Below are 22,680 nucleotides of genomic sequence, written 5' to 3'. Positions count from 1 at the left end.
GGGACCACAAGTTTACATAGGATGTGTCCAGCAGATGGCAGTATTAGAAATACAGGCATTGAACCAAACTGGTTACCATGTTGAAACCTTGATCGGGCAATACCTTGAATTACGATCAGCTTGGTCATGCTGCAAAAGCCGAAGTTTTCACCTTGCAATTGTCTTAAGTGAAAGAAGTATTCTGCAGACTTAATTAGGGTAGGTCAGCCTTCCGCAACCTCTGGTGTTTGGAACTACAACTCCCATCAGCCTCAGCTGGCACAGTTGCTCTGAATCCTATTTCCAGTAGGAAGAGAAAAATCCACAAAGGTAATAGGGTACCTTCATTAGGGCCAGCTAAAACGGTGGCTCCCAAAGGGGGCAGTGGGATTACCTAGTGGGGCGCTAAGAGGCAAGGGGGCGGCAGGGAGGTGCTGGAGATGCAAATGACTGCCAGACTTTGAAAAGCTGGTATCAGTGGATCAAGTTCATCCATTTGGTTGATTTAATTAAACTAAATAGTTTTAATTGGATTTTGACTAAATGTGCAATCAATTGTTACTGCTTTGAATTTTATTGTCGTATTATCTTCTTTAGTGGGTTGTGCAGAATGCAATTGTGAACAATGCTTTTAATGGGGTAGGATAAAGAGCACTGAGGATGAGTTTGTGGAACCAAGGGGGAAGTGGCCCACAGAGCTAAAAGTTCACAAGGAAACATTTGAAACTGAAAAATGTTTGCTCTGCAGGCTTTCGATCAACATGGAAATGAGCGATGCTCAAGACCAAGCATTGAAGGGGAAAGAAGCTGGTGTTGGAAGCCAAGGAGGCAACAGCAATGGAGCACCAGCAATTTGCCCACCGCTATCAAAAGGTGAAGGAACAAAATGCTTGCCAGACTCTTGTAAAGCTAAGCAGCCCTCGAAGAACAGCAGGGCTGAGCCAGCCCAAGAACCAAGAGGGGCAAAGTCTTCGGATAAGCAGTCTGAGCAGGCGCCCAAACTGATGGGTCCTCCTCCTCCACCACCACTTAAGAAGACTGAAGGGAGAGCAGAGGTCAAATGCAAAATGGTTACATGCCCAAATTCAGTGGCAAGGGACTCTGGAAAAGATCCAGGAGGCAAAGTGAAAACTCCCAAGGAAACGGCAAGGATAACAAAAGACTCTGTGAAAGACGACAGATTGGAGACTGTGGAATCAGGTAGCTCACCTGCAGAAAGGGAAGAGAGAAGAAGACCCAGTCAGGTTGCCATGAAACCAACTGAAGATGCTGCGTCTGTAGGAGCCGGTAAAGTGGAGGAGGTCATCATTGGTAAGAAGTGGGACATGTGCCAGCCAGAGACGCCTGGGTCACATGGATACTACAAAACTAGAATATTTTGAAACTGATTCAATGGCATTGAGGAGGGGGTTGGACACCATGTCCATTGAGTGCAGTATTGTCCACACTGACTGGCAGCAGCTCTCCAGGATTTCAGAAAGGGGGTTCTTGTGGTCCTACCTGGAGATGCCAGGAGTTGAATCTGGGACCTTCTGCATGCCAAGCAGATGTTCCTCTAGTGAGCTTTGGCCCTTTCCCTTGAAGAGTTTCATTAGCCATTTCCTATCCACCCACTGACCAGACCAAGACCTGTTTAGGTGCAGCAAAGGAGGGCTTTCAGACTGGAGGTGGGGGGACAGTAGGGGCTTAATGTGCAAATAGGTCATTGAGATGAATTGGTCAATTCTGGCTCCCCTCAGTTTCTCATTTTTCCAGTCTTAAATTCCATTCCTTTCATTTCCACTTCACTTTGCATTTTTTAAAAAAAGTCCTGATGAAAATTCACCGGTATCTTAGTGTTAATTTTGTATGCCACTTTGCCTAACATGCACAATTTTTGCAAAGAGGTTCCTAATGTAATGCATTTTTGCATACTAATATATGCATTTTGTATGCACACTTTAATCCCAGTACTGTACATACATTTTTGTACACATTCCTTCGGCTGGTGAAAGGCATGGCAAAACTGTGAGGAAGACAATGATTTTCAAGCGGGTGGGACATCACACAATATAGGCGTAATTGCCTATAGCAGGGGTCCCCAAACTACGGCCCCCGGGCCGGATGCGGCCCAATCGGCCTTCCAATCCGGCCCGCGACGACCCCCGCCGCCCGCTGCCGCCGCCCGCTCTCACAGCGCGGGGCAGCGACGATCTAAAAAATCGGCAAAAAATCGCCGAAAATCCTTTGTGCGCATGCGTATGGGCCTCTCCCGACCCGGAAGAGGTCATTTCTGGTGCACTTCCGGGTCGGGGGAGGCCCATACGCATGCGCACAAGCGATTTTCAACGATTTTTTCCCCGCCCGTGTGCGTGTGCGCATGCGCACGGGCGCGCACTCCCCCGCCCTCCGGCCCGCTGCGCGCGCACTCCCCTGCCCTCCGGCCCGCCGCACGGTAAGTCTGGGGACCCCTGGCCTATAGCGAGCAGACACTCTTTTGAGATTTTCACCTTGTGTCTTAACACAACAGCCTCTCATGTCAAACTGGTTGGGCAGATTTCGGAAGCACTCGAAGACCTATAGGCTGCATGAATAATTAGTTGAGCGTACTCACCATAACCAGTTATGATCGGATCAAGTTAATAAATTCTGTTGATTTAATAGATTTTGTTGATTTATTTAAACCAAATAGTTTTAGTTGGATTTTGACTACATGTGCACGCAAGAATAACTAGTGCAATAAGCACGGTTTGTTTCTGCTTCAGACGACAGCCCTCCGCCTCCTGCTCCTTTTGAACATCGGATCGTGAGCATCAAGCAAACTGAGCTGACGGCATGTTACTCTGTGTGCCATCACGAAGTCTTGGGAGGGTGAGTCCCACTAGAATGCCCTCATTATTTTTATATATTTCAAAATCATACTAGGTAGGTTAACATCTAAACCCAGGGGTGAGAGACTGGATACGGTTGCCAAGCCAGAAGGGGAGGGGAAGATCAGTGTTGCCCAAGGTGGGCAGTAGTGGTTGCTGGGGGTTGGTGGGGTCACCTAAGCAAGCAGGGGTGCAAACTTTAATAAAATATTGGAAGGAGGCCCAGGTAAGCCATATCCCGCATTGGCGATCACATGATGTGGTGCATGCACACCATTTGAATGGCAATTGGCCCATCAACTTACGGGGAGCCTGACCCCCTCAAATATTTTATTGTGGGGCTGAAGATGCCTCGGAGTTGGCTCCTAAGCAATGGGATGGCAGTGGGGCACTGGAGATGTAAATGACTATCAGACTTTGAAAAGTAATAATAATAATAATAATAATAATAATAATAATAATAATTTATTATTTATACACCGCCCATCTGGCTGGGTTTCCCCAGCCACTCTGGGCGGCTAGTATCACCAGATCAAGTCCATCGGTTTTGTTGAATTAATTCAACTACATCATTTTAATTGGATTTCGAATACATGGGAAATAATTGTTACTGTTTCTATTTTTTTATCATGCTGTTATCTTTATAATTATCATTATCATTCATTTCATTTCTATACCAATTTATATATATTTTTTAAAAATAATCTAAAAGCAGTTTGCAATAAAGCATCAAATGAAACAATCCAGAATAAAACCTTACAGAAGAAAGTCAAGTATAAAATAGTGAACATTCAAAGGAACTTGATTAACGGGAACCTGAAAAGATTTCAAAACAAAACATTGCCAAGGAGGTGAAGTACAGAATGCATTTAACGCAGCAGTTAACAACAAACACAAACTCTAAACCAATTATCTTAACATTTCAAAAGAAAACATTACTAAAGGAAGTCAAATGTAAAATGCACATTTAAAACAACATAATTGGTGAAAGAATAACATATTATCTTAAGCATGGACCATTGATGTTGCTGTTGCTATCAGTCTTGCCAATGTTGGTTCATGTTAGGCAATGGCTGTGATAGTTTGCGCTTGATGACCTCGGTCCGCACTAAGAGGCAGCTAAGATGGTCTTCCTTAGTGTGTTGTGCAAACCGCAGTTCTGAATAATGCCCTTTTAATTCCCACAGTGGTTTAAGGACTAGTCTCTTTTCCTAGGAGACTTTGGAAACTGTAGCCATATGGGTCTCCTAACAACTCTCATAACCCTTAATAGACCAGAGTCCCCAGGATTCTTTGGTGTGTTTAAAGTGATACGATACTGCTTTAAACACATAGTGCAGATGGGGGCCTTACTCAGGTCCTTTCATGTTAATGGGTCTATCCTGGGTAGGACTTAGTTGGAGAAAACCCTACAATGTTAGTTTGACATTTCCCAACATCTGGACTGAGGTTCTAACGTAGAAATTTTGAACGCCCGCCCATAGCTATTGACTCTGGCATCATTTAGAAACAAACAGATTTAGCACAGAAATATCCGCTCGAAGGAAGCTTTGGTAATGTGTTGCTAAAGGACAGAGACCAGGCGTGTCCAGTTACGGAACCCAACACAGACCCCCGTCAGGTTGTCATTCCATGGTGAAAACGAGGAATACAAATGGGGTGTAATATTTTAACGTAAGCACTGGACAACTGGCTGGAAAGATCAAGCCTAATCCCTCCCTAAGCTGGGAGAAAGAGGAGCCCTTAGACCTCCCGACCTCCACGATTCCGTTCCCTTTGTACCAAGTTATTTTTAATTGACGATAAGAATAGTTGGTCTCCGGAGGCGTCTGCGGTGAGTGGGCCTCTAAGCCGCTTCCCCTCCGGGCTTCACTTCTTTGTCTTCTCCATCCATCAACAGGGGGCGTTTTGGTCAAGTTCACAAGTGCACCGAAAAGTCAACGGGACTCTGCCTGGCAGCCAAGATCATCAAAGTGAAAGTAGCAAAAGAAAGGGTAATTATATCCTCGTTAAAAAAAAAGAAGGCAAAGAGCGGGGACCTTTTCTTTCAAGCCACATCTAGCCATTGCCTCCAAGCAAGACATCCTACTCTCCCCCTTTCCAGCTGTCCCTCTAAGCCCCATGGCTGTGGAGCATCCTCAGTCCTGATTAGGCTGTTCTAGGGCTCTTCTGCTCTTCAGGATTTTTTTTAAAAAAAGTTTTTTAAAAGCTTTTTTTGTGCATTTTTGCAAACCTTGAAGTCTCCCCAAGCATGGTGATACCAACCTCCTTTCTCAGCTGAATCTATTTTGGTTACAAACTTGGCAGCACTCGCCAGTCGAGTTTGCTGTTAGAAGGACTGGATAGAAGTAGTGGATAGCTCTTCCCACAATCTAAAGCCCAGTGGGGTTAGATCCATAGCTGCCAAGTTATCCCTTTTTTTCAGGGATTTTCCATTATGCTGAATAGGCTTCCTCGCGAGAAAAGGGAAAACTTGGCAGCTATGGTTAGATCCTGGGACTAATTGGGTTTTGTGAGAAGAGATCAGGAACGGTACACAGGTACACAGTACACAGGTTCTCAGATTTGACCACAAATAGCAGATCCAGCCCTTCAAATGCACAACAGTGAATATTGATTCCTTTTAGGGTATGCATTTGGTTTGTGGTGGGCAGTGACAAGGGTTTGTGACCCAAGGACCTTTTAACTGGAAGCTAGACTCCATTGAAATCAGCAAATCCCACTTCCAGGCTACTTACATTTTGGGATGCAGCTTACTCCCAAACAGGCTATTGTTTATGGGAAAGTGTCAGGCCGGGGGATTGGCTTCTTCCCCTCCTTGGCCATAGATAAGCAGTACAAAGAGAAAACAGTCTCTTACCAGTAACAGAAATGTTTAATTATAGGTAGGTAGCCGTGTTGGTCTGACGTAGTCGAAACAAAATTTAAAAATTCCTTCCAGCAACACCTTAGAGACCAGCTAAGTTTGTCATCGGTATGAGCTTTCGTGTGCATGCACACGAAAACTCATACCAATGACAAACTTATTTGGTCTCTAAGGTGCTGCTGGAAGGAATTTAGAAATATTTAATGAATGCAGCAAAAGAACAAGTGACCATTCTCAGAGTGCAGGTGCTCCGAATTAAGGTTCCGCCCACTTCCCTTTAGTCACTTCCGTCCTCGTCTCCTAGCCATAGCTGCCAAGTTTTCCCTTTTCTTGCGAGGAAGCCTATTCAGCATAAGGGAAAATCCCTTTAAAAAAGGGATAACTTGGCAGCTATGCTCCTAGCTGCCTGATCTCTCAGCCATTGAGCCTTTGGCGCAGCCACCTTATCTAATCTCCTAGCCTTCGGACTGAGAGGCTGTACATCTTCCAGTGAGAGAGAGTCGGCTAGCTCACTCTCTTCCCATTCTTCCTCTTGCTGTTCACCTCCCAGTTCTGTCCGACTGTTGTCCTCCGAACTGTGCCCCTCAGCAAACCATTGTTCCAAATCAGATCAACACTACTCCACTGCTCCTGTGGAGTTTCAGGATCCTGACCATGAGCGGTGGGTGGGGTAGGGGCTCCCACCATTCCTCATCAGAGTTGTACTCTTCAGCCTGGTTTCTGACAGAACGCCACCTTAGCAGTGCAGGAGAGCCCAGAGCGCTAGCAATAGACAAACAAGTCAATTTTGGTTCATAGAAATCTCACTGGAACCCACCATTGTCACTGTGCCTTTGTGGGCGCCATCATGTTACCCGGCTAAGGGAGGCTTCCGCAGGGTGTGTGTGTGGCCTGCAACATGTGGGGTGGCAGCAACTTTCTGTTTTGCCTCAGGCTGCTCCTGCTGTGTGTCTTCTAAACCCCCACCCCCACTGAAATGCAAGGTCTGCTGACTGCTGCTAATGCTCACAATACTCAATCTCTAATATTTCAGGAGGAGGTGAAAAACGAGATCAACATCATGAACCAGCTAAACCACGTGAATTTGATCCAGCTCTATGATGCTTTTGAGTGCAAGAACAACCTCACCTTAATCATGGAATAGTGAGTCATAAAATATCTTTTGAGTGTCTTGTGTGAGCAACTGAAGGAGATACGCTACAGAACTTGTCCGTTATAACATTGCATAAACCTGCCCTCCCCGCCTTCCAGATGTTTTGGACTACAACTCCCATCATCCTCGATCACTGGCCAGACTGGCTGGGGCTGATGGCAGTTGTAGTTAAGGCAGGCACCCCCAAACTTTGGCCCTCCAGATGTTTTGGACTACATCATCCCTGACCACTGGTCCTGTCAGCTAGGGATCATGGGAGTTGTAGGCCAAAACATCTGGAGGGCCGCAGTTTGGGGGTGCCTGAATTAAGGGCACAAGGCTGGCGAAGGCTTGAGCAAACAAAATAATATATAATATATAAAACAGCTTGGGTTGCCCTTTATTCCCAACTTTACCAATTGAAATTGAACCTTGCTGATCTATTGATAAATCAGCTAAAGCTGTGATCCTGTGCACACTTACTACAGGATGAGTTCTACTGAGTTCCATTCCCGTTCCCTCTCATAGAGCTACAATTCCCAGGGTGGATTTATCACCAATCCCTCTTCCCAAGGGGCTCTGGGGACTGTAGCTTTATGAGGTCTGCTAGCACCTCTCAGTACCCTTAACAAACTATAGTTCCTGCTATTCTTTGGGGAGGGGAAGCCATCACTGTTTAAGTGGTATGGTATTGCTTTAAAAGCATATTGTAGAGGGGGCTATCAGTGGCTCTGCCTGTCATTGACTCAGGCTCCACTTCCTAGCTGCCCTGCCTTCTGCTCCAGTCGTTCCAGCAGGTACCGCCACTGTCTGATCCATCAGGTTCAAATTGCAAGACAAGGGATTTTGACTAAAAATCAGGAAGAACTTATTGGTGGCGCAGGCTTTCTGACAGTGGAATAGGGTGCATTGGAAAATGGTGGACTTAGGCTGGATGGCTCAGTTGGGATAGTTGGCTAGATAACTTTTGATGTCCTTCCAACACTTAACGTTCCTACGACTGATGTCTGCTGAAGTTGGGACCTAATGTATGTAAATCAATTGAGCTGAAAAGAGGGTACCCATCTCCCTTCCATGTTCTCTTCTGTCTCCCTATTAGCGTTGATGGTGGTGAACTGTTTGACCGGATCACAGACGAAAACTACAACCTCACTGAACTAGACGCTATCCTTTTCACCAAACAAATATGTGAGGGCATCTATTACCTGCACCAACAGTACATCCTTCATCTGGATCTGAAGGTGATGGAAATTTCTGCTGCCTGCCAATTTATAGCCAAAATAATTGCAGCTTATGCAATCGCAGCAAAGAAAATCTGAGCGAGAATTTTGAACCAAACCCCCGTAGTTTGCGGAAGCGACTTGTAAATTTGAGCAAGCAAAAGTTAAGAGCAACCCCAAGAAGTTTCAAGGTTGATTTTAAATTTGATTCAGTTTTAACCAGATTATAGGAGACTTCTGCTTTGTTTGTGCATTTTTATCTATTGCATTGACTTATGGCTATGAACAATCAATATTTATTGTATCGTTAAAATTCAGTAACACCTGCCATTCACAATCCAGTGAGAATGGTGGCACACACCCCCCCGGATTTTTTATACTTTACTTACTTAAAAACAACAGGTTTTTTGTTTGTTTTAAAAAAACACAGCTTTATCATAATTTATGGCTATATGTTGTCGATATCTGTGTTGCCAAGGTCAGCTGGTAAGCTTCATGGCTAAGTGAGGATTTCAACCCGGGTCTGTCTGGCCCTAGTACAACACGCTAACCACAACACTTCATTTGAAATCAGGCATCCAAGGCCCACCCAGTGGGCAAAATTCATCATGTTTTGGCGCCTGAGCAAATAACATTTGAACTTGGGGCTTTCCCCTCGCCATGCTGAAACATAATTTTACAGGGATGAGCTTTGCAAAAGAATTCATTATAATCACATACAAAGATTGCAGATGACGACTTCTCAGACTAATCTAAGCATGCCTTCTTCTTCCCCTGCAGCCTGAGAACATACTGTGTGTGAATCGCACAGGAAACCAGATTAAAATAATAGATTTTGGATTAGCAAGGAGGTAAGCCTCCCCACCCCCCACTTCTTTTGGCTGCTAATGTTTTCTTTCATCTAATACTTTTTATCCATGTTTGGGAGTTCACACAATAAGCCCCGCTAATGCAGCAGGTTTTCCCCTTTCTTCTTCCCCTGACCCCACACCCCTTGGCTCTTGAGAGGGTGTTGGAAAAACGCCTTGAACAGTGCACAGAGGGGGGGGCAGTTGTTCCATTCAGCAAGCTGAAATGCTTGAGCTGATATCATAATAGCATGGTGCTGAATTCCTATCCTTGCAATGGAAAGGCGAAGCCTGCGTGTTTTCAATGGCATGATAAGAGTGTTTAGCTGTATGTATAGTACAGCTGGGCACCTCCAGCTCCCATCAGCCCCAGTCAACGCAGCCAATGGTCAAGGATGATGGGAGTTGTAGTCCAATGACCACTGGCAGGTTTGTCATCCCTGCATGGTCCATGCGCCTGCCTACTGGAGCATCACTTTATCGCTGACAAATCTGCACCTCTCTCTTTCTTTTTCCTCATTGTTCATCAAGGTACAAGCCCCGTGAGAAGCTGAAAGTTAATTTTGGCACGCCAGAGTTTTTGGCTCCCGAAGTGGTGAACTATGACTTTGTGTCTTTCCCAACAGACATGTGGAGCGTGGGCGTCATAGCATACATGCTGTGAGTAAACCCTCTGGAGAACATTAGCTACGTAGAAAAGGCCACTGAGTGGCCTTTTGTAAGGTCAGGGTGCAGAAGACTTCTGTCGGGAGACTCTGTGGACCCACAAGAGAGCTGATCATTGTGTTATCCTTCAGCGTGGGGATGATGCATGTGGAAAAGGGAGAGGGGTGGGTGTCACATAGCAAAAGAGGGAAAACCCCTTGTGACGCAGCTATATTTACACACTCAGACCGTAGCACCAAAGCAGCACTAGTTGGAGCGCATTGGCACATTTTATTTATCTTATTATTATTTATTAAATTTATTGGCCCTCCAGGTGTTGTTGCAGTCCAACTTCATCAGCCTCAGCCAGAATGGCCAATATTCAGGGAAGCTGATGATGGGACTTGTAGTCCAGCAAGAACCTGGAGTGCTGCAGATTGCCCATCTCTAGGCTGGATTTCCGCCCCCTTGCAGAATGTTCCAGAGAGCTGGAGCAGCCGCCGAGAAGGCCCTGCACACTGTGCTGTTCTTCCACTGCATCAGACTAGACAGGTTGCACAGCCTCTTGGGAAACCTTTCTCCCAGGTAGAGAGGCACCTGACATGCAAAGAGGCAGGAGTGTCTCCATATGACACTGTGGTTTCCTGTTTCAGAGTGAGCGGCTTGTCGCCCTTCTTGGGAGAAACTGACACGGAGACCATGAATTACATTGTCAATTGCAGCTGGGATTTTGATGCGGAAGCGTTTGAACAAGTGTCGGAAGAAGCAAAAGACTTTGTTTCCAGGCTCCTGATAAAGGAGAAAAGGTACAGTGCCTCGTTCGAAAAAAAGCGATTTATTCCTAGGATCTTGTTGCCACCCCTTGACTTGGATACAATCACCCAGCCTGCCAGACTCCCTTGAAAATTCTCAACCCAGCTGAATCCACCTTTGTCCTTGTGCCCAATGAACCTGCTTCCCATCTTTTGCACACTGGAGCGATGGAGGGGAATGGGCTTCTATGGTCTGTATGTACGCTGGGATAGGGAACCTTTCTCAAACCAAAGGATGAATCAAGGACTGATGCACTCTCCGTGGGTTATTTCTGATGCATGGACAGGGCCTCCCACTTGATGTCATGACATCAGGTGATTCAGAATCCCTGCAGAAGCTTCTCTTTTACCTACAGCATTAAGATCTGAGATGAGTCTCTGCCTGCTATGACTTAAAGAAGCAGCAGAATCTTGTCTCCAGTGGTGCTAACACAGGTAATAAGAGATCCCTTATCTTCCAGTCTTAGCAGTCGGTGCTCAGATTGGAGATAACAGATCTTGTGGATGTTATTTGCTCCGAGTTGGCAAGATGACAAAGTCCCTACCAGAGAAGAATGGCAAACCAAGTTGATGGACTATGCCGAGATGGCAAAGCTGACTGGAAAACTCAGAAACCAAGAGGATAAAAACTTGATAAAAGAATGGGAAATTTTTATGAGTTATCTAGGTCACTGTAAGCAGATGGAAACAAGAGCAGGATTCTGACACACTTGTAGTGTAAAAAACATTATGGATAATATGGTTCAATATAGAAACTGGAGTACAGACTAATATGCAGTTGTAGATGTTTAAAATAAGACTCCATGGACGGGATGGGGGGGAAGTCGTGAGATTTGGAGAATCTCCACATACAGTATGACTTTATTGATGTGTGTTTATTTCTATTTTTTATTTCTAAACCTAGTAAAATTTTCTTGAAAATCGATAACAGATCTCAGTGACTGACAGGTGGGTGTGGTTTGCCCAAAACGACCTCACAGGCCAAATTCAGGGACCTGCAGGCTAGAACTTCCCCGCCGCTGATGTAGACCATCCATGCAACCTGTTTGCTTTCATTTGGTTCCAAAATAATCAAACAAGACATTCAAGCCTAATGCTGAATGACTCTTGTTTCATTTCCGGAGAAGGTCAGATTCTACCTCGTGTGTCCACTCACAAATTCTCTTCCACCCTCCCTCGTATCTTCACAGTGGCAGAACAAGTGCCTCAAATTGCCTTAAACACGAATGGCTGACAGACCTGCCTGGCAAAGCCAAGAAATCCAAGGTGCGCTTGAGGTCTCAGCTGCTACTACGGCGTTACATGGCTCAAAGGAAATGGAAAGTAAGCTCTACATTGACTTCTGACTCTTTTTCCAAGCACCATTCAAGGTCATTGTGGTTGTCATCCATGATGCCCACTGGCTGCCTCTCTCAGCTTACCAGGCCGTGTTCAAGTTCTTCTTACTCAGAAATGAAAACCCTAAACAATTTGTGACCAGGGGTGCCTCCAGTCAATTGTTCTGTTAGCAAGCATATTCTGTAATACATCATTGAGGCTCGCCTGGCACCATGATTATAATGGCAAAAAACTTACCTTTTTAACCAGGCCTTTGGCTTTTATCTATCTATGGCCTTTTTTGAGTGGGTGGGATGTTTTCATGTAGGTTTCATGTTTTGTTTTTTGCTTAAAGTATTGTAAGTTGCTTGGAGTTGCCATGGCAATAAAGGTGACAAATTTAATTACAGTGGTACCTCGGGTTACAAACACTTTGGGTTACAAACTCCGCTAACCCAGAAGTAGTACCTCGGGTTAATAACTTTACCTCAGGATGAGAACAGAAATTGCGTGCCGGCAGTGGGAGGCGCAATTAGCTAAAGTGGTACCTCAGGTTAAGAACGGTTTCAGGTAAAGAACGGACCTCCGGAACGAATTAAGTTCTTAACCAGAGTTACCACTGTAATTAATAATAATTGATGCAACAATGGTGCATTTATGCAGTCAGTGTGCTTCTGAGTATCAGCTGCAGGAGACGGCTGTTGCCTTCCAGTCCACCATTTATGGGCTTCCAAAATGCATCTGCTTGGCCACTGTGCTTAACAGGGTGCTAGACAACAACAGAGGATTGATCCAGCAGGAGTTTTCTTACATTCTTATGAGATTTCCTGGCAGAACATCTGCTTTGCATGTAGGAGGTTCTAGGTTCAATCCCCAGCATCTCCAGGTGGGCCTGGAATCTGCTGCCGGTCAGTGTAGACAACACTGAGCCAGATGCAGCAAAAACCTGACTCTGTGTAAGGCAGGCATAGGCAAACTCAACCCTCCAGGTGTTTTGGGACTACAACTCCCATCACCCCTAGCTAACAGGACCAGTGGTCAGGGATGATGGGAACTGTAGTCTCAAAAGATCTGGAGGGCCGAGTTTGCCTATGCCTGGTATAAGGGAACTCCCTCTGTTCCCAGTCCATTTGAATCTGACATCTCCTGTATGGCCATTGCTATTCCTCAGTATCTGAGCTATCGTGGTTGCAGTGCTGGAGGAGTAACCACAAGAAAGGCATTGACTGCAAAAAGGCGTTTGCTCCACGAAGATATTAAGAATTTCATGTCCCGCCTCCCCCCAGGAGGGTTCAGGTATCACTCTGCATTGTCTGCATGACAAGGACCAGAGGCAGCTGCTTCTTTGTTCTTTGAGCCTGTCAACACCTTGACATGCCCCAAATGGTTGCAATTACACCTCCAGGCGTTGGGTATGCTGGCAACTGGGCAGAAAAAGGATACCCAGCAGGCTAGATGAGTAGGAAGCTGTCCAAAAGGTCCCAAGAGGCAATACGCCTCTGATTGAGAGTTGCCGAGAATCACAGGTGGGGAGAAGGCTCTTGTGCTTGGATCCTGCTTGGGGCTTCCCATAGGTATCCGGCTGGCCACTGTGAGAACTGGATGCTGGGCTAGATGGGCCATTGGCCTGACCCAGTAGTGTCGATACAATGAAGCAAGATTCAAACCATTTCCAGCTCAGTCTTCTTCCTGTGCGACACGACACCCAATCCTGTCACTCTTTTAACATCCCGGTGTGGTTTGTTTTCTTTTGCAGAAGCATTTCTATGTAGTGGCCGCTGCCAACAGGCTGAGGAGGTTCCCGAGCATGACTGAGAATCCTGTATAACCTGTTGTAGAAGACCGAAAACGGAAGGACTCTGGTTTTTAGCCACTGGCCCACCCTCACCCGTTTGGGCAATTAGGATGCATTTCTTCCTCTCCCATTATCCCATAGCCACAAGCGTGCTGAAGTTTCTGCCTTTGAGCCCTAATAGGATAGGACGGGACTTGCTATACAAGGAGGAAATGGGTTCTGTTGTGGGGGGGGGGGGGACGGTGACCACGAGTCTTGCCTCACAATACCTTCATTTCTCCAATTCTATCTTAGTGCTTAGCAGTGACCCTATCTGAGTGGGGCTGGTTTCCTTTGAGAGTAGTTTGAGAACTGTGAGGAGCATGCTAGAACAAAGCAACACACCGCGTCCTTGCTTACAGCTGATTTCAGCCTGTTTGCTTTCAAGTTAGTACATTGGGTGGGTGCGACGAAACAATTTGTGTACCTTCCCAAACATTTGTTTCCCATCAGGCACTTTTGCTTCCTCTGCTGCTGCTTGACCCCATTTGCCGCCTTCCGCTTTGTCGCCACTGCTGGTTGCAATAAATAATTATATTAATCCAGGATGGAGGGTAGAGATGCTTCAGGCTTGCGGGATTTCCTTTCTATTTTACAATAATACTGGGGTCCCTCCACCTGAGCCAGGTGTAAAAACAGTGGCTATGAGGGCAGCACCACTTACCTTAAGCATCTCACGAGCCTCACAGTGAGACAACTTACATAGACAAGTGTGAACGTTCATCAAAGTTCCTGCAGATCAATAAGTTGATCTCCAAATTCTTAAAATCAGCCAGCAGACACTCAAAAGGCAACCAAGGAACACTTCTCTTTTGGTGAGGACGAGTTGTGCAATTGAAAAACCCAACCAGCTATCACAGCAAATTAATTCTTTTTCTTTACGTTTACTTAGTTGGAAATTCTTGCAGGTACGACCCTATTGCAAATCAGTAATTACAAATTACACACTGATGACACACCTGTTTATGCCCTAATTGCCTGTGGTGATCCACACAAAGGTTTGCTGTGATCCATAACATCAGTTATTACCGACTTATTACCAGACACCCGGGGAGGGAGGTGCAGTCTCACCTTGTGGGAAAGGCAGGATCTATTAGGGATCAACCTTTTGGGGCCTGTTTGCAAACTGGAGAAACTGTCATTCAACATGCTAAACCACTACACTACCAACTGGCTATTCTCAGTGGGGCGGGTTTTCTGTTTTTTACACCTCCTTCAGCAGCCTCAGACATGCATATTTTAAACTTCCATGTAGGGGATTCATCAATGACGAGTTCTGCATTCATGCATATAATTTGGAACGCGGTTGACTGGCAGCAAGAAAGGGAAACAACAGTAACTCCGATTTATATATTGCTCTGTGTCATTTGAAAAACAAGACTAAAAAGGAGAGGAAGAAAAATATATAGAAATAAAAGTATTTATTGATGTTGCTGCAAGGGAGGGATGTCTTACACAAAGCCACAATAAAAATAAACTTGAGAGACAGAGTAAGAATGTGGAGTTAAAAATTGTGTTGTCGAATAAGATTTTGAAGGGCTGGAAGTGGGAATGAATTGGCAGCAGGCATATTCAGATACCAAATCTTTGCACCCCGATTTGAAGTGTCTTCTGTGGAAGCAACTTCCACTGCAAATAATGGTTTACATCTGAGCAAGCATGGTTATGGCTGAGATGCCTGGATTGCCAAATCCAGAATTTGTCGTAACATGGAAGGCTCCCTCCACCTCCAAAAATCTGAGCTGCGGCACAGAAGTTCTTTCTCACTGCAAAAACAGTTCCAAACTTTCTTGAACAATATAACGTGGAGTTCACAGGCCCTCAACAGCAAAATAAAGAGCTCACACGTTTTGAGGGCCATTTCAGTAGTGTAGCCCTCCTGACCAAGGAGAACCCATCAGTAGGGCGGGCTTTCTGCATTCATCCCAGAAGCCTCCAGGGGAGGAAGCAGGAAGCAGAGGCCAATTCCCACAATCCATGTTTTGTGCTACGACACCCAGCTGGGAAGTGTGCGCACTCAAACCAGTGCCCAAGAAAAACCACCACGAAGGTTGCTGGCCTAAAAATACCATTGATTCTAAAAATCCCAGAAGAGCTGCCTGCTGTGGTCAAACACTGTCCCTTTGTGATTTGGCTGCGTTTTCCAAAATTCTCCTCTTCCATTCTTCATACTCTTCTTTTGCCTCCGTTTCAATTTTTGGACGCTTGCGAGGGGCCTCTGCTTCCGTTTCATCTGCTGTTGTGGGGTGGAAAAGAGAGACAAGACTTTGGAGAAGATGCTCGTACAACAAGTAGTGGGGGAGAACCCAAATCAAATATCCTTCTAGCTGGTTAAGGACTTGCTGCACCCTCTCAGTCATCAAGTTCTCCCCCTCCCAAATATATATTTACGTATGAAAGTATTTGTAGTCCCGCCTTCTTGCAAAGCATCAGGGCAGTGTGCAACCATATTAAAATAGTAATAAAAGAAGTACAAAACAATCATTAAAAGGTCTGGTTGCTCAAGCGACCTTTCAGACAGCTGCATAGGCCTGCTGGCATGAATAAAGGCCTTCAATAGCTGCTGGAAAGTCATAAGAGAGGATGCTTGACGAATCTCCGCTGGAAGAGGGTTCCACAGCATGGAGGCCAGTCAATCTTATTTAACCCTGAGGACAAGTATTAGCACCTCTTCTGCTATATGTCTGCAAACCTTGGGGATCCTTTGAGCTTGCAGACACCACCCTCTTGTGGATAGCAAATGCTTTAGCTACATAAGCAATGGCACAACATTGGAAATAAAGGGGAGCAATAGATGTGGCAGAGAGTTCTCTTGAGTCATCCCCAGTTGTAAGGTTTGGGGAGAATCAAGATGACTAGTGTGTCCTTGTCTTACCTTTTTATTTTACTCTTATTTATATCCTGTCTGCTGTTTCAGAATTCAAAAATAGAGCCCCATTCAGGCACTGCCCAGATGGTGACCAGTTTAGCTTTTGCCAGGTTCCCACATCTGGCTGGACCCAATCTTCCAGGCATGGGATGTGCTTTGCACAATTGCTTGAGAAACACAAGATGTCTGACTTGAATGCAGAACACTTCCATCACTGGAGGAACCTGTTTTCTGCTGCAGATGTTAACTCAAGAGGCAGGGGCTCAGCATGATCTGTGAGGGTGGGCAAAGGTCTTGCAGGAGATGGTTGGCTCAGAACAGCCGTGGGGATGGGGAAATTCCAGCCCGGAAACCTAATTAGATTCCCTATTTGGTTCATCGGGCTTTTTTTTGTTTTGGCCAAGCTACGTCCAACTGCCTTGTACCTGGCACCAGGTATGTGTGTGTAACAAAGTGTGTGTAACAGGTAACAAAGTAGCTCCTGTGTGGTTTGCAGGCACTGCTGATCAGATGCTTGCAAAGCACCATGCCAGCATGACAGTCAGGTGAATGACAGGTGGGTGGCTAATCACACCTATCAAAGCTGGTCCACATGTGTGTCTGCATGGAGCTAAGAATCCAGCCAGTTTTGCCTACAGCAAATGGATGCACACACACCAGCTCCAGTGGCCTTTACATAGACCAGAAGATGACAGGGTCTATCTATAGATATACGGTATATATAAAATATGGTACCGTGTTTCTCATATTATAAGACAGGTCTTCTATTTATTTTTTCCTCAAAAAAACACACTATGGCTTATTTTCAAGGGATGTCTTATTTTTTTCCTCCTCCTCCTGCCGCGGCCGGCATTGCTGCTGCGCCTATCACTATGTCTTATTTTCGGGGTATGGCCTATATTCCCTGAATGCTTAAAAATCCTGCTATGGCTTATTTTATGGGTATGTCTTAAAATATGAGAAACAGGGTATGTCATGGAATGTCGCCAAAACTGTGGTATTACAATTTATGCCAATTGCTACTTTGCCAAGTTCAAGGTGTTGGTGCTAACATAATAAGGCCCTTTACAACTTAGGACTAGTTTACCTTAATCCATAGTAGATCACTATGGTCTGTGGAAGAGTTTATCCTGCAAGTTCTAAAGATCTCAGAAGCCTGCTCTGCAGGAACTCAGAGTGGGGCTTTTAGTGTGGCTGCCCCGTTCTCTGCAATACACTTTCCTGGGGAGATACTCTCTCTACTTTCCAGAAACAACCAAAGACGTTTTAGTTGTGAAAAACCTTCCCAGCTGGACGAAAAGGTGACTGCCGCAAGGACTACTCTGTATGGTTTTTAGTTTGGTTTTAAATGTATTGGCTGTTTTCATGTTTTTAACTATCTTTACCACACATTGGTTGTTTAGAAAGCGACTAATAAAAACAACACATTGCTCTAAATATCACTATTAAAACAGCAAGACGACTTTTTGACTTTTACCAACCCTGGACGCCCCAAACTGGTTCATCCAATACAGCTGAGAACACTTTCCTATCACTGAAGCTGCTCTTAGGGCCTGGTTCCCAAGTTTCCAACAAAGGACCCTGTTTTGCAGAAGCAGTAGGCGAGCGAGTCAAGTTTCACCTACCAACGTCCTTGCCAAGGCTTTCCAGCAAGGTCTCCTGAGGTTTGGAGGCCTCCGTGGCCAATGGAACACTTTCACCTTTGGAAGAAGAGAGAACAAGCTCCTCAGTGTGGTTTATGTTAAATCTGGATTTCTAGACCAGGGCGGGAAGTCGTTACCATCACCCAGCCAATTTTCAGGCATCCAGCAGCATCACAAGCTCCTCACCTCTGTTTCAGATCATGGGTAAAATTTATCACATGCACATGCTGGAGACAGAGGACTGAGGCTACAAGGGATGGATAAGAAATACATACGGCCCATTTGCTGGCTTATCTTCTCTAGCTGGCCGTGGAGACGGTCAAATATGGTTTTCTTCACCCCAGACGCAGCTACCATTTTGTTCTTATCCACTTTAAGTTTCAAACACCTGCAAGAAGAAGCCGGCTGATTTTCAAAAGGATCATCCGACCGAATATTTCACCATACTCTTCGCTCCGATTGTAAACAGTCACTTGCCTGTAGCAAGTAAGGGTTTGCCTGCGGGAAGCTGGACGTCTAGAAAATGCAGGGGTGGCCAAAAATGGTGCCCTCCAGATCCTGCTGAACTACAACTCCCATCAGCCCCAGCAAGCATGACCCATGGCCAGGTACAATGGGTGCTGTAGTTCAGCTACATCTGCAGCTCAGGCCCCAACCATGAGCATGTGGCCCTTGACTGCGTACTCCCTGCAGCGTGTGGCCCTCTGGGGCAAAAAGGCTGCTAACCTCTGTTCTAAACAATCTCTGCATTTCTTCCTGGTGCAGAATCCTAGTTGCTATCCCCACCTGCCCATCACCTGAGCAGAATTAACACAAGGAGAACTTCTCAGTACCAACCCCACCCCAAATACAAAATGGAACCTGGGCAAACTTTACCTGCAAGCTGTAAATAATGCTGCGGTGGTGAATAAGGACTTGGACAAATCGAGATCCATCTTCTGAGCTTCTGGCAGGCTGGATTCATACCTGAAAGAGCAAAGCCACTTTCTGAAACAGCAGCCGTTTTGTCATGACACTAACAGAGGTTGCACAGAAGGGAGTGAAGCTCTCAAACAGAGAGTTGATGCAGCCAAATAGCGCCATGCACACGTGAGATGGGCATCAGTAGGCTGTAGGAAACTTTCCAAAAGCAGCCCAATGTGGACTGAGCATGCTCAGGGGCCTTGGAACAGAGTATCCTCACTGGTTAGAACTCTGAACAGGAATATAGGCAGCGATCATTTTAGGCACGTCCGTTATGTCTGTGACTGCGCGCACACACATTGTGCCAAACCCGGAAGTGACCCGGAAGTGTCATAAAAAGGGATTGAATAGGGTCTTTGCAGGCTTTTCAGTGGTGTTTCAAATATACGTGATTTCACTTAAACGTGTGGTGCCTTGGAACGTAACCCCTGTGTAAATTTGGACTTGCCTGTACAACAAACCAGAACATTTTGTTGTTGGCCCCGCTGACATTTCCTAAAAGCAAGGGTAAAAGCTTGAGCTGCAGGATCTCCTTTAAAATTCCCTACCTTTGAAGTATTTTTGAGGCCATATTCACTGCTTCCAGGCAGCAAAACTGAACAGCCAGATCTCGGATGCCAAGGCTGGAATGCACACCCAGGAGGCTCTCAAATGACCTCATGCAGCTCTGGTAAGCTGTCTTGTTCATGCCAGAAAGTTTCACTAAATAAGCCTTGAGAGGGAAGAAAAGCACAGAAAACCATGAGACAATTTCTCCTTGCAAGCAACAGCCTCTTACCTAGTCGCCTGGGGTAAATAAGGATCCCTTCTATTCAACCAGCTTAAAGGAAGGTGGTTTTGCATAGGTATGTGTGGGGTGGCATGCAAGAAACTTCTGTTAATAATTTTTTTGCTCTTGTTTCAAGGCTTTGCCATGTGCAGTCAAAAGAGATGGCTTAAGAAAAAAGCATTTGGGGTGGGGAGGTGGTCGTATAACCATTTATTACTTTGTCCACGGGGTTTTTTGTGAAGGCAGCAGCCAAGTCCAGGCAGATCACGGCTTTGCTTGTGGCAGTCATCTGAGCCAGCAAGGTTGCACATTTCACTTGAGACAGGCGCAGATACTCTTCAGCTTTCCTGTGGTGCAGCAAAGAGAAGAGACGGTTAATTCCATTTTCACAGCAGGGGCAGAACCAAACAGAACCTGCATATACAGTGGTGTTGTTGTTTAGTCGTTTAGTCGTGTCCGACTCTTCGTGACCCCATGGACCATAGCACGGCAGGCACTCCTGTCTTGCACTGCCTCCCGCAGTTTGGTCAAACTCATGTTCGTAGCTTCGAGAACACTGTCCAACCATCTTGTCCTCTGTCGTCCCCTTCTCCTAGTGCCCTCAATCTTTCCCAACATCAGGGTCTTTTCCAAGGATTCTTCTCTTCTCATGAGGTGGCCAAAGTATTGGAGCCTCAGCTTCACGATCCGTCCTTCCAGGGAGCACTCAGGGCTGATTTCCTTAAGAATGGATAGGTTTGATCTTCTTGCAGTCCATGGGACTCTCAAGAGTCTCCTCCAGCACCATAATTCAAAAGCATCAATTCTTCGGCGATCAGCCTTCTTTATGGTCCAACTCTGGACCATACAGTGGTACCTCAGGTTAAGTACTTAATTGGTTCCGGAAGTCCGTACTTAACCTGAAGCGATCTTTCCCATTGAAAGTAATGGAAAGTGGATTAATCCGTTCCAGACGGGTCTGTGGAGTACTTATCTTGAAAGAACTCAACCTGAAGCGTACTTAACCAGAAGAATGACTGTATGCTATACCTTTAAAGTACTTTCAAACCACGTGCTTTTCTGCAAAGGATCCAGGGCACTGTAGTTAACACCTATGAAGCTGCAATTCCCAGTAGCCTTTAAGGAACCCAGAATCCTTTGAGGGAAAGCAAGCACTTTGGATGTGCTTTAAAAGTACAGCGAGCACAAGGATAAAGGCTTCAGTCCGATCCAGCAACTGGGCCCTTGTAGCGTATAGGTTATCATGAAAATAATATTTTTGTGTCAAGCCAATTTGAATGCAGCTGGTTTATACAGGTCTGAACATTTGGGAGAGAACTCAGAGGACTTAACTAAAGGAAAGACCAAGAAATATATTCTATGAACCCCCAAGGTCATTAAAGGCAAGATAGTTTTTAACCCAAACTGCTTTTCGATGTTTTAATTGCAACTGTTTTCAGATGTTTTGATTGCTTTAGAATATTTTTGCTTTTCTCTTTGCTTTTAAATAATGGTGTGTCTGTTTGCCTCCCTTTGAAGGGTGGGATAGAAAGAAGCCATCACTGTTAACTTATTGGTCGCTCCCTACCACTTCCTCCCCGTAACTCAAAATGACAATACGTAAAGGAACACATACATTAGAACTGGCATAAAAGGGGTGGGGGTGGGGAACGAAGAAAAATCTAAAAGTTTTTTTTGAGGCAGGATTAAAACATCCCTCTAACTTCAAAGAGGCCCCAGATAATCAAATACCAAAGGCCTTCAAATAAACAAATACAAAAATTCAATGAATGAATGAATGCAATGAAATAAAATAAATCCCCTTTCCCCAGTTCACCTTATAACTCCGGGCGCAGTGACGCCCAGCTTGGAAGCCAAACACTGGATCACTTCGCGCTCCATTTCCGGCCCGCTAAACTCAGCCTACGCCTCCACCAACCCGGCTGCTACGATCCAATTCTTTCCCGCGCGCGCATGGGAGGACGCGACACCTTCAAAGCCTGCCGGGAACGTTGCGACACGCTTGCCGCGCCCCTTTCGAACGCTCGGCTGCCTCTCCGAACGTCCCCGCCCTGGCTCCACCCACTCCTTTGCTGTCACTCGCCGGAGGCTCTCCTCAACCCACTCCTTCCCTTCCTTCCTTCTCCGGAACGTGACGTAGCGCCGTTCCATCCTATTACAGCTCTCCAGGAGGAAGGGATAGCGAAGAGGCGCCTAATCAGTCAGGAAGACAAGCCCGAGGAGCGTGGAGGCCCTATTGGCGGAACGGAGCGTCCGTCGCCGCTCCTGAGAGCCAATCACTGCAGCGGAAGGGAGACTTCCCCCTTCGGCTTTTGGCCAATCGGGAGCGAGAGTAGAAGAAAAAGAGGCGGGGTCCAGAGCGGGTTTCCTTTGTCACATGACAGCGGTGGGAAGTGGGGGGGCGGCTGAGCAGGCGCCTAGCTAGGAGGGGATTTGTTGCAAGCGCTGCGGGGGTTGCAGTGAGCGACGCGCCACTATGGTGAGTAAGAAAAAGAAAAAGGGGGTGATAAAGAGGGGTGGTGGGTGGGGGTCGCCTTGGCAAAGAGGGGCTGCGCAGGCCTCCTCCTCCTCCTCTGCAGTCCTTTCTATGGGGCAAGGCTGTTGGCCTGGCTGCTGGTGGTTATCCCTTCCCCCCAATTAAATATATTAAGCCTTATCAGTTAATTGGTTCTATTTATATAGCCATCGATAAGTGTTCTTTGGGTGCATTGCAGTCAAAACGTGGAAACTGCAGAGCTGGACTACTGTAATGTGCTTTCCGTGGGGCTGCATCTTGAAGACGGCTTGGGGAACTTCTGTTGCTGCCAAAGGAAGCTGTCAGGGCGCTAAAAGTGAACGGGACGGGAGGTTTGAACACGCAACATGACTTTTGTGTTTAGTTGTGCTGACTGCTGGTGTGTTTCTCAGCGCAACTCAAAAGGGCTGCTATTAACC

The 22,680-nt window shown here is 46.0% G+C and overlaps 3 protein-coding genes across 6 annotated transcripts in view; 2 read left to right on the top strand and 1 right to left on the bottom strand.

The window, feature by feature from the left end:
• The window catches only part of MYLK3 (myosin light chain kinase 3), a 29,674-nt gene extending 15,626 nt beyond the window's left edge, over window positions 1-14,048 (top strand). For all 4 annotated transcript variants that reach the window (XM_088671853.1, XM_035118689.3, XM_088671852.1 and 1 more), the window contains exons 4-13: window positions 728-1,290; window positions 2,724-2,829; window positions 4,729-4,822; window positions 6,728-6,837; window positions 7,926-8,067; window positions 8,827-8,897; window positions 9,426-9,554; window positions 10,193-10,345; window positions 11,542-11,674; window positions 13,425-14,048. In XM_088671853.1, coding sequence (XP_088527979.1) covers window positions 728-1,290; window positions 2,724-2,829; window positions 4,729-4,822; window positions 6,728-6,837; window positions 7,926-8,067; window positions 8,827-8,897; window positions 9,426-9,554; window positions 10,193-10,345; window positions 11,542-11,674; window positions 13,425-13,496 — 1,573 coding nt within the window. In that variant the 3' untranslated portion in view covers window positions 13,497-14,048. The remainder of the gene's footprint in view (window positions 1-727; window positions 1,291-2,723; window positions 2,830-4,728; window positions 4,823-6,727; window positions 6,838-7,925; window positions 8,068-8,826; window positions 8,898-9,425; window positions 9,555-10,192; window positions 10,346-11,541; window positions 11,675-13,424) is intronic.
• An 856-nt stretch (window positions 14,049-14,904) lies between these two features.
• On the bottom strand, window positions 14,905-21,848 carry ORC6 (origin recognition complex subunit 6). Its single transcript, XM_035118691.3, has 7 exons — window positions 21,563-21,848; window positions 19,964-20,093; window positions 19,526-19,689; window positions 18,891-18,980; window positions 18,290-18,402; window positions 17,997-18,071; window positions 14,905-15,738 (listed from the first exon to the last, which is right to left on the bottom strand). The coding sequence occupies exons 1-7, from the start codon at window positions 21,625-21,627 to the stop codon at window positions 15,611-15,613; spliced, it is 765 nt and encodes a 254-aa protein (XP_034974582.2). The 5' UTR covers window positions 21,628-21,848; the 3' UTR covers window positions 14,905-15,610.
• Window positions 21,849-21,945: 97 nt separating this feature from the next.
• VPS35 (VPS35 retromer complex component) overlaps window positions 21,946-22,680 on the top strand; it is a 30,981-nt gene continuing 30,246 nt past the window's right edge. The window contains exon 1 of the mRNA XM_035118692.3: window positions 21,946-22,225. Coding sequence (XP_034974583.3) covers window positions 22,223-22,225 — 3 coding nt within the window. The 5' untranslated portion in view covers window positions 21,946-22,222. The remainder of the gene's footprint in view (window positions 22,226-22,680) is intronic.

Source organism: Zootoca vivipara, chromosome 6 (assembly GCF_965207765.1).
Source record: "Zootoca vivipara chromosome 6, rZooViv2.hap1.1, whole genome shotgun sequence".
NCBI classification, from domain to species: domain Eukaryota; kingdom Metazoa; phylum Chordata; class Lepidosauria; order Squamata; family Lacertidae; genus Zootoca; species Zootoca vivipara.
This window is presented reverse-complemented; position numbering and strand designations above follow the sequence as displayed.